The 16,842-nt window shown below is 40.4% G+C and overlaps 1 protein-coding gene across 1 annotated transcript in view; it reads right to left on the bottom strand.

Moving 5' to 3' along the window:
- slc7a11 (solute carrier family 7 member 11) overlaps positions 1 to 16,842 on the bottom strand; it is a 133,575-nt gene that overhangs the window by 93,833 nt on the left and 22,900 nt on the right. The window contains exon 3 of the mRNA XM_052045151.1: positions 8,675 to 8,790. Coding sequence (XP_051901111.1) covers positions 8,675 to 8,790 — 116 coding nt within the window. The remainder of the gene's footprint in view (positions 1 to 8,674; positions 8,791 to 16,842) is intronic.

Genomic DNA, 16,842 nt, shown 5'->3' on the forward strand with positions numbered 1-16,842 from the left:
AGGTAGATCGGATGGTGAAGAAGGCTTTTCGCATGCTGGCCTTCATAAGTCAGTGCATTGAGTATAAAAGTTGGGAGGTCATAGTGTGGTTGTACAGGACACTGGTGAGGCCTCACTTGGAGTATGGTATTCAGTTTTGGTCACCTTGCTATAGGAAAGATGTTATTAAACTGGCAAGAGTGCAGAAAAGATTTACAAGGCTGTTGTTTGGACTTGAGGGACTGAGTTATAGGGAGAGGCTGGACAGGCTAGGACTTTATTCCTTGGAGCCTAGGAGACTGAGAGGTGATCTTATAGAGGTGTATAAAATCATGAAGGGCATAGATAGCTGAATGCACTCAGTTTTTTTTCCCAGGGTTGGGGAATCAAGAACTACAGGGCATAGGTTTAATGTCAGAGAGGAAAGATTTAATAGGAACTTGAGGGGCAATTTTTTTTACATAAAGGGTGGTATCTATGTGGAATGAGCTGCCGGGGGAGTGGTTGAGGCAGGTACAATAACAACTTCGAAAAGACAGTTGGACAGGGACATGAATTAAAAAAGTTTGGAAGGTTCTGGGCCAAATGCTGGCGAATGAGACTAGCTTGGATGGGGCATCTTGGTCGCCATGGACCAATTAGGCCGAAGGGCCTGTTTCTATGCTGTATGACTCTATGACTATGGATAAAATTGACTTAGAGATATATGTAAAAATGGAACCAGTTCATTACCTGGGTGGCCTGTAGTTACATTTTTCAGTTCCCTAAAGTTTTTTTGTCATCTATTTTTCTACAATTAATTTTAAAGAACAACAGAAGCCTACAATCTTACTAAAACTGAACCTGCAAAACCTCTTGTTACAATAAAATTAGAACATTCTCTCACATTGATATCTTCATTTCTCCACTAACATTTAGAGAACACATCGAGTGCAGCTCTGTGTGCGGAACCACTCGGGACTGCAGTTGTCCACAATTTTGCAATGTTTCAAAAAGCTCCTTATCTAAGTTGAATCCACCTTTTATTTACAAGTAAATCTCTTGCCATAATATTAATCTTGATCTGTTAGCCTATTTGGCAGTCCTCAGGCAATAACTACGACATGTTAATTTGAAAAAAAAATAGGTTACGTTAAAGGAAATGACTACTTTGAAGTTCGGAAGATGAACGAATCACCTTGTGAGATGGAAGCATTATACAGGGGCTCCCCAGGTTATGATGGCCTGACTTATGGAAATCTGACTTTATGCAAATTCTCCCATACATTTTTAAAACATTTTTCAAGCTGGTAATAATGATAATAATAATAAAATATTTCATGGTATTCATTAATGATTGGATACAGTATATACTCCATTAGTTCAATTGTGGGTAATATTGGGGTGATTATTCAATGAACTGAACGAATTATGGCAAGTGTGTGTACAGTGACAGGCTATAGGTGGTTATAGAATACAGATGTTTCTGATTTATGGTGAAATCGGCTTATGGACAGTTCTCAGGAACAGAATCCTTATGTAACCTGGGTACTGCCTGTGCTTTATCTCTGTGCAAATGTGAGAGGGTGAATGACAGCTGTTAAGCAGTTCCCTGGATTCATGAAGTTTTCTTAAGAATAAAGTAAATATGGCTATACTTAACACACCAATAACCTCTGAGGTGTGAAATTAAATGCAAAGATGTGCAAAAGAAATAGTCGCTAAAATAAACATTATTATACATTAACAGTGGTGTTGGATTTTCTTTGATACAAATCCCGTACGTTCAATTTATTAGTAAGTTTGATCTTCACTGTTATCAGAATTCCTAAAAGATAAAGAATGTCATCCAGAAAATTTAGGCAGATATAAAATGACTGAATAATTCGTATTCTCAGGGTAAAATGCAAATTGTTGATGAATTTGTGCTGTGATTCACCACTAAGATTTGCCTTGAATTTAAAATTCTTGTCTTGTGCTCAACTCCTTTCTTTCTGAGCTTTACCTTCTCCCACCACCCACCCCCCCCCCCCCCCCCCCCCCCCCCCCCCCCACCATCCACCCAATGTTACCTCCTCCATCCCTGCAACATATTAGGGTGGATCTTCCTGGCCATAGTCAGCAGTTTTGAAAGGAACCATTGGCTTCATAAGCCATTCAATGGGAATAAGTCCTAAACAGGTGGAGATACTCTAATTCAAGATTAGCTCTCCACATCTGGAACAGTTTTGGTGGGCAGCAACCATGGGCTGTGACTCCAGGCAGTGGGTTAGGTCCAGCAAGATCTGGACAATATCTGCTATCAAGCTGTGCCGAATGCTGCCAAGATCTGTGCACACATTTTAAAATGTATTTATGGGATTAGGGCATCATTCATTGCCCATTCCTAATTGCCTTTGGAAAGGTGGTGAGGAGTTACCTTATTGGATTGCTGCAGTCCTTCAGGTAAAGGCTCTCCCACAATGCTTTTAGTTTCAAGCAACCTGACAATGTCCCAAGCATCTGGATGTGCATCACAACAGTCATGAGCTATGAACTGTTCCAGGACAGAGCTGGTGGGTAATCTTGTACTACAGGGGGAGAGTCAGCACTTACCTCCACCCTTTGACTTTTGCACATTAATTTGTACCTACTAATCATCCTCTCATTGGTGTGGTGACAGATTCTGAGCTGGTTGATACAAGATCCAGTAGAGTGACTTGGTATCTTTTTCCACATCTGACACTATGTACTCATATGGTATGGCTTGTCAGTGTGATCTTTTGGGGTGTCTGAACTATAGAAAGTTCTGTTGTATGGTCACGGTAGGGGCTGGAAAAGAGGTATCTTTCAACCATATGCACCTAAAAGGCAAAAGGGATTGCCAATGAAGAACAAATGGCACAGTGCTAAAGTAGTAGAGTCGCTACCTTGCAGCTTGAGGGACCTACGTTCAATCCTGACCTCTGCTGCTGTCTATGTGAAGTTTACAGATTCTCCCTGTGACCATGTGGGTTTCCTTCATGTGCTCCAGTTTCCTCCCACAGCCCAAAGATGTGCAGGTTGGTGGGTTAATTGGCCACGGTGAATTGCCCCATGGTAGGGGTAAAATCTGGAGGGAGTGGATGGGAACGTGGGGAGAATAGAGTGGGATTAGTGTTTTGGGTGCTTGATAGTTGGTGTGGACTCAGTGGGCTGAAGTACCTGTTTCCATGCGGTGTGACCCGTTGATATATGGAATGAAGTTTAGAATTGAGGGTGCTATTTTATCCCTGATGCTCCATTTGGCAAGTGCTCTGTGCCAGCCAGTTACAAACACTTTTGAGTCATTAATAAGATTAAGCGTTGGGCATAGTAGGGCAAACCTTTAGTCTGTTGTATAAGTGGCAGTAGTGCATTTCCTTCTCCTTGGGGTTAAAAGTGTTGGCGAGTATAATCAATTGTGATAAGTGCACAATGCTTTAAATGCATTTAGGATATGAGATGTGCGTATGAGTATTGTAGTGGTTGTAAGTCTTGGAGAGTATGTTGGAGCATGTGAATGGTAATTACTAGCAATTGTTATTATGTCAGAGTTAAATGTAAGATACATGGAGTAGTGTACAGTTGTGCAGCTTCTGGCAGATGAGCTTTCTTATTGCTCACACTGACCTTGACCATGTATGTGAGACATCACATTTTTTTTTCTTGCACAGGATTCAGGTCCATGGGACTGCACTCTGGAATGGATCATTTCACCGATACTTCACCTCCAACTTTAATCATCTGCTGGGCCCCAAAGCATGTTGAGCATCTTTTATTTGATCGACTTCTTACACCAGCATCTCTATATCCTCTTTGGTGAAGCAAGTGCCTGCTTCTGTGCCTACATCATCAATCTATTCATCCAAGGTACACAATGATATGCACCAAAGGGTACACACAGTGATTACCTTTCTTTCAAGAGGTGCAGACATAAATTTATTTAATGCAGATTGGTTTCAATGGGACTCATGAAATTATTTGCAATTAGTGTGTATTGGTGAGAAAAGGGTTGCCATTGGCAACTCCTAATAAGCATAAAAAATTCATGCAAACAGCACAGGGACAAGCAAGCGAAGATCTCCTACACAACTCCATCTAAATGCACGTTTTCATGCAAAACTAAATTTCTAGGCCTAGAGTATTGTGGCAGAGACAAAGAAGATATACTGTATATCGAATAACTTTTCTTGACACTTGGTCCAACTGGTGAAGATGATTAACAATCAAAAAGTCACAGATGCTGGAAATCTGAAATAAAACCAGAAAATGCTCAAAACACTCAGCAGGTCGGGCAACATCTGTGGAAAGAGTTAATGCTTCAGGTCAGAGTCCCCTCACCACAGGAGAAATAAAAAGGTAATTTTAAGTTGAAGAGTGAGAGGAATGGATAGGATAAAGGGAATATCTGTGAAACAATGAGACCGGGTCAAATGGGTTAATGGAGCAGCTGGAGGTAAAGGAAGGAAAGAAAAAATGTTGTCTGTTGCAGGAATGAATGCGTCAGAGAATAAAGTAGAACTGCAGACCATGAAAGCTTTGAGATAGAGTGAGTTGATGTAATTGCAAAGAGAGCTCAAGATAATGCATTTGCTGAGGCATGGCATAAAATAATGGGGCCTCTAACTAGTCTCACCCTATCACAGATATTCCGTTTACCCTATCCATTTCTCCCACCACTTTCCCTGGAAGATTTTTTATCTCTCTTTCCCAGTTCTGGACCTGAAATATTGGCTTAGATTTTCTGTCCACAGATTCTGCCAGGCCTCATGAAAATGATGGCAGTTTGAGACATGTGCCCTGGAAATCTCCTCTGCCTTCAACAAAAAAGCAGCACCGACATTCAGCAAAGGAAGTATATGCTTGCCACTTGCTGCATTAAGATCTCTGTTTTCACCTGAAATATGGATGCAATTTTGGTATTTGCACAATGTTATGTAAATAAGTCACATAGTCAGAGCACAAAGTGATGCCATCACAAACAGAAAAAGTAAATGTGTTTTGAGTTCCAAGCTGTTAAAATTAGAATATACACCCTTACTTGAAGCTACCATGTTATGGAACTATTATTGGAAGTAGAACCTACCTGATCTCCAGCATTATCCAAAGTCCACCTTTGGTTACATTACAGTAACGTTAACCAATTTGTAGGCCATAGTTTTGGAATAGTACAAGCCTCTGAAACAAGGCCTTTAAATCTCTTCACTTTAGTAAATTATTTAGCCTCTGGCATACATTACAAGAGCAAAAGATTGATAGTGTTCACTGTTCAGGGAATCCACAAGTATGTTACTTAACACTTCACAAATTTTATAATGTAAACTGAACTGATTTAATGAAAGAAAGTGCAGAAGCAATAATCTGTTCCACATTTTTAGTTGTTATAAAGAAAGATAAAATATATATGGCTGTGGGCTCAAAGACCTCTGAGTATACCAAGCACTTTATAGCTATGAAAGTACCTTAGAAGTGCAGTCAGTTTTATACTAGTGGAAACACAGCAGCTAATTCATGCAGAGCAAGATCTCACAAAGAGCAATGTTATAATAACTTAATTAGTTATAAAAGAAAAACAGAAAATAATACTCATCAGGCCAGGCATCATTTTGGAGAGAAAAACAGAGACAAAGAGCTTCCATCAGATCAGAGAAAACTTAGAAATTAAATGATCAAATGTCTTAAAAGACTGAAAAAGGTTGAGTGGGGAAGGGGGAATTGCCAGTGGAGAGAACAATAAGAATGTATTTGATAGGTTATGATGATTAAGAGAATGTTTCCAGTTTTTTTGTTATTATTTCAGATTTCCAGTATCCACAGTCCTTCACTATTTAATAGTTACATTTATTGAGGGTTAAATCTTGGTCTGGATCTGAAGAACAGTTCTGATCTTCAAAGCAGTGCCATAAGATCAGAGTGGTCAGACAAGACCTCAATTTAGCATTTCAGGTAAAAAGCCACACTTCTGAAACTGTCCTCTGACAGTAAGTTTCGTACTTGTGCGTCTGGAACAGAACTTAAAGCCACAACCTTATAACTCAAATCAAAAATTCAATAAATCGACGAAGCCTGCCCAACAAATGCTGAATCTAATAGGGTTTAGCTTTGCCCATTCTTCTCATACCTCTTCCCAAAGGATGGCAGGTCCCTTTGATGATGATTATGGCAGGCTAAGAGCCTGACATCATCACTTCCTGAATCTTAGAACTGGAATTGGGGGAAAGAATAGAACAAAAAATGGAATTGGAAATGAAGGGGAAAGATTTACTTTCACAAAATCATGATGTGAACAAACTAATTATGCAATATCTACACCCAAAGCATTGACTTGTGTTTTTCTTCTCCCAGATGCTGTATATTTTCAGTGTTTATTTTAATGGAAATAGCATATCTGGAGTGACTTTAGTGAGTGACATGGAAGAATAACTATAGAACATTCTGTTATTCCTTGTTTAAGTTTTTTCAAGGCTTGATGCTCAGACCTTTGCTAATTATTTACTAAATAATAACAGGTTAACTCATTTATTAGCTCTTGTCTCAGAGCTGGAAGTTTTCAGGGTATCTTTATTGGATTGCTTATGAAGAATTTGGGGGTCAGATTGAGCAAAATCTTGTCCCAGATCTTAAAATGGATCATTTTGCTTTACAAAATTCGCTTTGGATTTCATCTCTACAGAGCAGCATTTAAAAGCCCAAGGATGGTTAGAGATTGTGGCAGCAGCATGGGAAAGCCTTTGAAAGCTGTAACTATTATGCTGAATTATGTCAGATTTGTCAGAGAGGGCACACAGGGTTTTTCTGACACTTGGAAGGAATGTCTTCCTGAAGATCACTCTACAAAGGGAGAAAAACAAGGAGGAAGTGGTCAAAATTAAAAAAGCAGGCCCCTCAGAACTTTATGTCCTTTATGGATGGAAGCTTGGTTGCATCTATCATTCTCTGAACCATTGTGAGTCCAGCTGCAGAGCCAGAAGTCAGGTGTGGATGAAGCGCTTTCTATACTTCTACACTGTGGCACGAGGATTGCTGGTGTTTCTCTTTGTAACTGTTGGCTAGCTGTCAGCATGATCCAGTCTTTAACTTGAAAAGAAACAAAGGCATTTTCCATTCTCTTCCTAATAGGCTCGGTATTCTTTTTATTGAAATAAAAGCAACCTTTAGTTTTTGCCTGTTAAGTATAATTCAATTTAAATGAAGTGACCACAGAACCAATGGACTAAGGCTGACCTAAAAGTAATGGTCATTTAGTGTAATCCAGATTGCAGCAATTTACCATATTAAAAAATCCCTTCATCTCTCTGTACCACCAGTCCACCCCACGGCCACTCCAGTTCATTTGCCAGTTATCACACAAGTGTGCTCTTTGGCCCCATCCTTTTACTATTAGTCAATCATCGCCAAATTAGCAACCACATTTCCATCATTACAGCAGTGACTACAATTCAAAAGTACTTTGTTGACTGTAAATTGCGATAGAATATTTGTTTCATGAAAGATACTACAATGTATAAAGTCAAGTTTTTCCCTTTGCTTGAAGCTTTCCTTTTGATTACCAGAGTTTTCACTGATGATGATTCAGGAATTGTTGTTGTCACTGCTATTAATATAAGTGTAGGTGAAAGACCCCTAATAAGGAGGAGTGAAATAGACTGGAATTAACCACAAGCTTGTGACTTTCACTTAAATCACAGAATTACAAGAAGGATACATCAGGGAAGGAAGCCATTCTGTCCATTGAGTCCATGATGTCTCAATGCAAAAGCAACCTAGCTGGTCTCAGTCACCCATAACCTCCCCATAGCCCTGCAATTGTTTTCTTTTCTAGTGCTTATCCAATTCCCCTTCGAACCTGCATCCATTACCCCCTCTGGAATTACAGTCCAGATCCTAACCACTCGCAATGCAAAAAAGTTTTTCCTCATGCCATTCCTGATTCTTTTGCCAGTCACTTAGACTCTGCTGGCAATGGCAACAATGTCTTTCTATATACTCCATTTAGATTTGCCAAACAAATGTTTCATAATGGTTCATCGCGACTTCTTTGCCTTTGTATTATATGCATCTACTTATAAAACCCCAGATACCATATGCTGTTTTAAACATTTTCTCAACCTGCCCTACCACTTACAATGATTTATGCACAAAAACCCCCAGCACTCTCTATTCCTGGACCCTTTTAAAATTCTGCCCTCTAGTTTACATTGCCTTTTACCATTTTCCCAAATTTCCATCCTGACAACCTGACAGGATTCTTCAGGTGTCTGTGGTTAAATATAATCATAATGCAACACATCTGCTGGGAACAGGACTGGTTTAAGTTGGGTCCTGCTTTATGGACCAGCCCATACTATTTTCAATCGATGTCAGATGGTTGACCCCAAGTTTTCCTGTTCAAATGGATAGATTATGTACCTACCATTTGAAAATAGCCAAATGCTTTTCCATTTTTCCTTGCACATTGCTAAATGAAGCTTTCACCTGCATCAGCTAGAGCTTTAGTATCCAACCCTGGCATGGCCAGAAGAATAAGTGAGGTGGAATTTAAGCAGCAGTATTTTATAACTGATTTTTCCATCTCTATTGGCAAGTTAGCATCTCATATCAAGTGCTTAGGAGATGGAAATTAGTCCTTGGACAGTTTAGATATATTGGTCCTTGAAAGAAGCTATAGAATAGAAACAAAAATGTAGCTTCAGAGATGACAATGCAAGAAACTTACTGATTCCAATGGTGGTGGTGATCTTGACTGCAAGTTCTGGGACTCCACATGGCATAAATAATGGCTGCAATATGTACTGTCCAAAAGCCAAGGATATAACAGCAGTGGCGGCAGGTCTATATGGAAAGCAATGGGATAACATTATTGTTGGTTTCTCAAATAAAACTTAACCCTGAAAACAATCAAAAGATCTTTTTGTACTATGGCTGTTTGTTCAGAAATTCTTGAACAGAAGATTGCTTGAAAGTGAAGTACATTATCAAATATGAGGTAACATAGAGTTAATAGAATTAAATAAAGATGGACAAACAAAGAAAGACCCTGGTGCATTAGCAAATTCTTATCACATCATTGATTATATCCAACTCATCAATTGTTCTGAGGAAGGACTCTCTAAAACTTTTCTTTTGCGATCTTTATCTTGAGCCAGCAAAGGGAAATCAAACTGTCTTTTAATTCTCTGTAGGAGAGCCCGGCAGAAAAGGCTGACTAACGGGAATGTGCATTTTGAAATTCCATTGCATTGTGTCTGATTTCGTCTCCTTGGTACAATGGAGATGGTGCACGGAGAACATTATGGCAGATGGAGGATCATCCTGCTCCTCATATTCACTACCTAAACCAAGTCTCAGAGATTAGGCTTCCTCAGAACCTCTTGTGAAATTTTTCAGAAGTATTTTTGTCCTCCACCTCCAGAGTTCATCTCCCTTTCAATGGGTGATAACTGTTTTTCTCCAGGATCAATTAAACCTCTTTTTTTTTTCAAACACCCTGCCCCTTCATACTCCTCCCTTGAACAGGAAAGAAACAAATGAGGAATGCTAGCTCCATGATTATGTCAAAAATTACGAGCTATATTAATTAACTTCCATGGTTACTTTATTTGGAAGAAATTTTTTTGCCTGAGGGTACTTTATTCACAAAATGTGCAAATCACTCACTCAATACATTCATTTTTCACCATTCATTGTACATGGCATATTATTATATCAGTCCTTTTACTTTGAAGATTAATAATATATGCCTGAAATGTATTTCTTCCTTTACATGCATTCCATAAGTCCAAAGGATTTTTGCAAAGATTCTAACCCCTCATTGCACAAGGTAGAAAGGCTTTAAACTGCGGCCTTTCCTCATACAGCCTTCATGGCCATTGCACCGAAGTTCAGTACATCTCCTAGCATGTAGTTCTGGAGCTCGGAATATGCCAGTCTATAACATTCAGTCATGGAAATCATCATGCACTGGAAGACCAGCAGGTTTCAGGCAGACCAGAATATGTCTTTCAATGAGCTGATGACCTTCCAGCAGCAGTTGTTATTTGTCTCAGTGTCTGTCCCCAGGAACAGCCCTTGACACTCAAGAGCCCCATGTTATTCAGCTGTTTGGGATACATTCTGAAAACAATCGCTTCATCCCTTTCCAGACTTTGGCAAGTGCACAGACCAAAAGGAGCTGCGCGATGGATACCCTACCAGATTTGGCTTGAGAGCAGTGTGCAGTGACCACGCATGAAGTATCTGACAGGGAGAGGATCTCTCGCCAAATGAACAAAAGTAAATTGCAAATACAGAACATTCAAATGTCCCCATTTACAGCATGAGACACCTTGTTCCATTTGCTTACATTTACATTATGTCAGCATGAATTCAGATTTTCTTTCACGTGAGCAGTAAGTCCAAAAAGGTTTTTATATAGTGCTCAGCCTCTTAATGTGCAGTGGCAGAAGGATCCTAAAGTGTAGCCGTTCCCCCCTGAGCCTATGCCACAATGACACTGAGTTTCAGTGCATTCCTTAGCATGTTGTCCTTAACCTCAGAATGTGGAATCTGCAACATTCAGTTGCAAAGGCTCCTGACACTGACAGACTAGTAGGTTCCAGGCAAACCAAAGTGCATGTGGCATTGACTTGGTAATCTTCCAGCAGCAGTACTGTGTTATGCAACTGTTCAAATGAAGCTTGGCAAAGAGTACTCCATTCTTTTCCAGATATTCTGGCCAAAACACATGCCCCTGAAGGGGATGGATAGCAGCCACCTGAAGGCCTGTGTACAGTGGCATTGAGAGCCCAACTATGTAAGAGGGGTCTGACAGGGTGGGTCCTTCTTACTCGAGCTGAGTGAGGTCTTAGTGTTTGCCTGAAAGAATAAATGAAATCCTCCAACCATATCCCCTGTTAGAGCACAATCCATTCTCTCAATCTTTTAAAAGTAAATGTGATTTCAGAGACATAAAAGAAAGTGTGCAAGCTGATAAGTCTGCCTGGTTCCTGAGCACCTAATCTGTACCAGATTTTATTGTATAATATATACTGTGACGTGAAACAAACTAACTTTTATGTAACATTACAACTAAATATTTAAGAGGGATGATGTTTGAAAATTAAAATTCCCCAAAAGATTGGGAAATTACTGAAAAAGCAGTTCATTGGGAACCTGTCATTTCTCATTTATCTGATAAAATTAAAAAGAAATGATTGATCCCACTGCAGAAAAATGCCACAGCAGCAGGTGAAGACTTGGCATTCTTCCTAGTTCAAACTCAATACAACAATGTTACTGGAAACTTGAGCACCAGCCGGCAACCAGTAACTTAGGTGAATGTATTAAGGCCAGAGGTATGTATCTTGAATAATCTTGGGAAAATGGAGGACAACTTGTTTATGTTGCCAGGATTTGCCTTGTTCCATCTAAAGGTGTGCTGCCAATATCACACAAAGCTCTGGCAATCTCTAGACTGACACTGGCTTCCAAAGAAGCGGATGTTTTCCTTCTGTGCCAAAACAAATGCCTGGAGTGTCTGGAAGCCCATTAAAGAAGCAACTTAGCGAAATGGCATCGAAAAGGAAACAGAGAATGGGGATTAATGGATCATTTTCATTTTGGCAAGCTGTAACTAGCAGGATGCCAGAGGAATCAGTACAGGAGTCTCAAGTGTTTAGAAGCTACACTGATAACTTAGATCAGTGGCCTTCATTGCAAGGCCCCCGGGTCAGTAATTGCTGTCTTAGACCCTAGGTGTGGCTCCCAAAGGAGGAATGGGCCAGAGTATGGCCGAGAACCTGGGCAGTTGTGGGGATGGAGTGTGACTGAGAGAAGGTCCAAACATGCAGATGGAGAGCTGTGTAGAAAGCAGCTGGGAGTGCAGACAGAGCAGAGTGGGGAATGGGGCCGGCTGTGGGGAGAGAGAGGAATGGGGAGTGGGGCTGGGTCTGTGGAGTGAGGACTGGGGAGTGGGGCCGGGTGTGTGGACACCGCAGAGTGGGGAGTGGGGCCGGGTGTGTGGACATCGCAGAGTGGGGAGTGGGGCCGGGTGTCTGGAGAGAGAGGAATGGGGAATTGGACCAGGTGTGTGGAGAAAGCAGAGTGGGGAATGGGATCAGGTGTGTCGAGAGAGCAGAGTCCAGAAACTCAGACCCATGCCATAATTAGTTCAATTTTCAGACAAAAGTGGGCACAATAAAACAGCAGCTTTCTTCTCTTCCTTTCCTTGGCTAAAACGTCATTGGGATCTGACTTAACATGCTTTGTATTTATGAATGAGGCTTCTCTTTGAGTACTACAAAGACACCAAGACTAACCCCTGCGGCAGGGTAAGGACCGTACAAGTACCTACAATAAGCATGATTTTGCAGCATCCATGTTTAACACCCCTTTCCAGTCAAGCTTCAATTTTCTGAGCCAATTTTTGGCCATTAAAGTTGGTCGACTGGTGCAATCAGTTACAAGTAGTTCTACTTACTGTCAGTTGGGATGTGCTTGACATTTCATCTGGCCTAAAGTCATTCACTGTTACCCATACACTCACTCCAAATTGTTCTGGTAACTGCACTGTATGTGTTTAGCTTTGCTCTTCTGTGAAAGAACTGTGTCTGTCCTTCTCCAAAGTACCCTTCAGCAGCCTCTCAAGCCTTGCTCTTCCTTCTTGTGAGAGTTTTAGCTGGCATTCTCCCCTGTGCCCCCCTTTGCTGGTCCTCTATACTCAACATATCACGAGTGCCTTCAACTGTGTGGTTACCAGCCCTGTTGGCTAACAGATACATTTAATTGCTTTGCACAAAGATTTTTTCCAAGTGATGTCTGCTCTTTACATCTTCATCATCAATTTTTAATGCATGTATATGTTCTTATTCCAATCATATGGACTGCCAGGAATATAATGAAACATGAACATCTTGTTTATTCCACCTTGTCCAACTACAGAGGTACACTACTCATGTGTACATCACACACCTAGCACTGTAGGGCAGGTACAAGAATTTAAAATTGCTGGCTTTTGGTGAGAAGGCATATGCACTCTTAAAGTTCCTAATGAATACGTGTACATGCACCCATAACCTCATGGTTTACATATCTTTTCCAGATAATTGTTAGGAGAGCTTGTGTCCCTGCTTACATGCCCCATTTAGGGGTGATAGCAATGTTGACATCCACTGGTAATGCATGACCACCTGCAGGTCTTTTACCTCAAGTCTCCTGACATTTGCTACCACCTGATATGACAACCAGAAACTGTTGTTTCTGCATATTGAGGAAACTGGCTCTACTTTGTTGTGGGCCAGTCAACTCTTTGGTCTTCACAAAGGTTAAAGCAGCTTGAAGGGAAGGAAACTGACTCTTCTGTCCATACACTCTGTGTGTGTGTGTGTGTGTGTGTGTGTGTGTGTGTGTGTGTGTGTGTGTGTGTGTGTGTGTGTGTGTGTGTGTGTGTGTGTAGGTTCCATGGAAACTTATGTTCTTGTATACTCATGTTTCCTTAAAACACAGAAGGAGGCCATTTGGTCCATCATTAACAATTCTTAGACCATATCCATCAATGCCATTTCCCCACTTATCTTTCTGCAACCTATTTTCTCCCATATACCCTACAACATCCCCGCCACCTCTAATTCTTCTGCCATCTACCCACACAATGAGTAACTTACAGCAGGCAATCAACCAATCAACATGTCTTTGAGATGAGGGAGGAAACCAGAGCACCTGGCAGAAATCTGTGTGGTCACAGCGGGGGCAGTCCACACAAACCAGTGCAAGTTCCACAGCCATCAATGATTCAGGCTGCCTCTCTCCTCTTCCCATTCACCTACCACCTCTCCCTTGTCCAGTGACTCATGTCTCCTTCCTCCCCTTTGTGAAGCATTTGGAATCAATCACATTGGTGAGTCTGGAGTCATATATTTGCCAACCAGGTCAGGATGGCAGATGTCCTTTATTGAAGGATGTAAATGAACAAGAGATTTTTACAGTAATTCAGTAGTTTCATGGTTACTGTTTATGAGACTAGGTTTAATATCAATTTTGTTAAAATAAGTGTTTATCTTGCACTGACATCAATTAGCTGAGAATGAGTTGGAGAGTCAGGTAATGTAACATGTGCAATACAGATTGATATGATTTTAAGGACTCCAGCATGTGACAAGCCTCCACAAGTTTAAGTGAAAAGAATGCTAGAAATTCTTCCTGGTCCTGTAGGCCCTTCAAGAAGCTCCCGGTAGACAAATCTGCTGTAAGAAATGCTGTTTTGTACATTGTGAGTTCTTTGACAAAGTACCTTTGTCTTATCTTTGACTACCTCCCAGTACTTTCGAGGCAGGTAACGCTAAAGAGGCCACAATGTACTATCTGGAATAGGTATACCATTGAAACCTGGTTATTTCATTTAAGTACTGATACTTCCCAAGAATAATGTTTGGGATTAACAATATAATTTTACAATTGCTATTTCCATAGCCAGCAATTGGTAGCACCTTGCCTGACCAAGAGTAATCCCCGCGTTCAACTTGTTCTTGTACGAGCTTGAACACAAATTTGAGCTAATTACCCAGATCATGTTGAGCAATTAAATGCTTGTTGCTTTGACAACGAACAGATTTGACAGTTCTGCATATTTTTTGAGAAATCAAATTTGCTGGTTGAAATAGCTTTTTGAAATATATTGATCAAAGCACAGGACAATTTACTTGTACAAATATGTAATGGTACATTGTCATGTAGAACAATGGAATGAACACATACTTGGTCAATATTGTAGGGTATTATGATGCAACACCTGAACACTCACTTCATCTGTATCAGGTTGCTGAGGTCATTGCTGCTCAAGATATTAATTATCCAGTTGATTGATTTTCTTAATCATCAGTATGATGTATGGAATCACTGCAGTTAAACTTTAAAGTTGACCAAGCAACTAAATGTTTTGAGTGATCCTAAGTTAATAATTTATTAATTTATGAACTACTAACTAATCAAGGTTTTAGAAATGAGCAGTAAAGAAAAGTTGAGTCGATAATCAGATAAGTTGTGATATTATTGCATGGTGGGGCAGGTTCAAGGACTCTGTCTATTTCTTACTTATATAAAAACAACATTTTGATGAAGAGAAAATGCTCAGAAACAGGAAAATTGGGAAATCATGCTGACGACTTGACAAATACGTCTCCTTCTATAAGTTGCTTTAGTAAAGGCTCACTTGTAACAAATGCATAACAATTTGAACTTGCACAAAAGATCTTCAGTACTTCAAAGGAATATCACTGAACAAAGCCACTTAAGGAAATAGTAGGAAGGTTAGATATTAGAGCCAAAAACTCGTCAAATAAAGTAATTTGCAACAGGAAAAAGAACGGAGAATTTTGGGGAGGGAATCCCAGAACACAGAGCCAATGGCAATTGAAGGCATTGTCCCTGTGGTAAAGTGATTCAAATTGGGAAAGCACAAAAGGCCAGACTTGGGGAAGTCCATGTATCTTTGAGAACTGTAGGACTGGAGGAGGTTACTGAGATTGGAAGTAGAAAAGACATGGGAAGAGTTTCAAACAAGAGTGGATTTTTAAGGTCAGGATGTTTAACCAGGAGCCAGCGCAGGTCAGTGCACACAAGGATAATGGGTGAGGAGGATTTGGTTTGAATTAAATCGCAAGGATCAGAACACCAAACAATCACAAGTTTGCACAGAGTTTAGCATGGTTAGACAGACAGACAGACCTGGAATAGCCATGAATGGAGGTAGCAAAGACATGGCTGGGTGTTTCAACTGATGGAAATAGGCAATTGATGCATATGTTTCAACTGCTCAGAGCATGATAGTACAGGTGGAAATGGGCAATCGATGGATATGGATATGATTCTATGGATATGTGGTCTGAAGCAGATTTAAGGCCAGATATAACACCAAGATTGCCAACAGCCTGGTTCAGTCTCTGGAAGTTGCAAGGGAGAGGGATACAGTCTGTGACTATGGAATGGAGTTTGTAACAAGAACCAAAAGCAATGACTTAGTCTTTCCAATGCTTAACTGAAGAACATTCTGATAATTGAGAATGAACGAGGGCTCAAGAGAAGTTGTGATGAGGTAGAGCTGGAGGCCATCAGAGTACATGTGGAAACTGATGCTGCATGCGGCATGTCTTTTCTTAGCTCCGCCTCTCGGACCAGGATTTCAAAGTCTGCATCAGTGAAGCTGGGTGCCTGCTCTCAATGTCTCTCTTAGCATTTCCCCAAACAGCTCTTTATAAATGTCACAATGACTTCCATCAGTGGTTGGAAACACTGATTATCTTATCTTTAAAACATGCACCATGACCTCAATTACTGCAGGTTATTTTCAATTGGAATCCAGTTCCTGGAATTACCCGTAGTTAATATGTGCTAATGCAAAATAATTGCAGAAGGAGCTGCTTAAGCATGATGGTACAGTGATTATATTACTGGATTAGTAATCCAGAGAGGGGGGTTCAAATCCCACTATGGCAGCTGTAGAATTTAAATTCAGTTTAATTTTTAAAGAATCTTGTCTTAGCAATGAATGTGATGAATATGAAACTATCATATTATTTTTAAAAGTCCACACATGAAAGTCTTGCGGGGAAGAAATCTACCATCTCTACCTGATGTGTTCTATTTGTGACTCCAGCTCAATGTAATGTGGTTGATTTGTAACTGATCACTGAAATGCCCAGCAAGCCATTTATAAAGGTTACCTTTATAGCCTTTATAACCCTTTATAAAGGTTAAAACAGCAAAAAGGAGAAAAAATGGACAGACCACCTGGCGCCAAATTTAGAGATGGCAAAACAGGAAGAGCAGTCCCACATCACAATATAATTGTACCTGCAGTTGATGTGCCAACTCCTCCATCACAATCCTTACATATACGTATCCTGTCCCACC

Source organism: Pristis pectinata, chromosome 2, assembly GCF_009764475.1.
Source record: "Pristis pectinata isolate sPriPec2 chromosome 2, sPriPec2.1.pri, whole genome shotgun sequence".
In the NCBI taxonomy this organism is placed as follows: Eukaryota; Metazoa; Chordata; class Chondrichthyes; order Rhinopristiformes; family Pristidae; genus Pristis; species Pristis pectinata.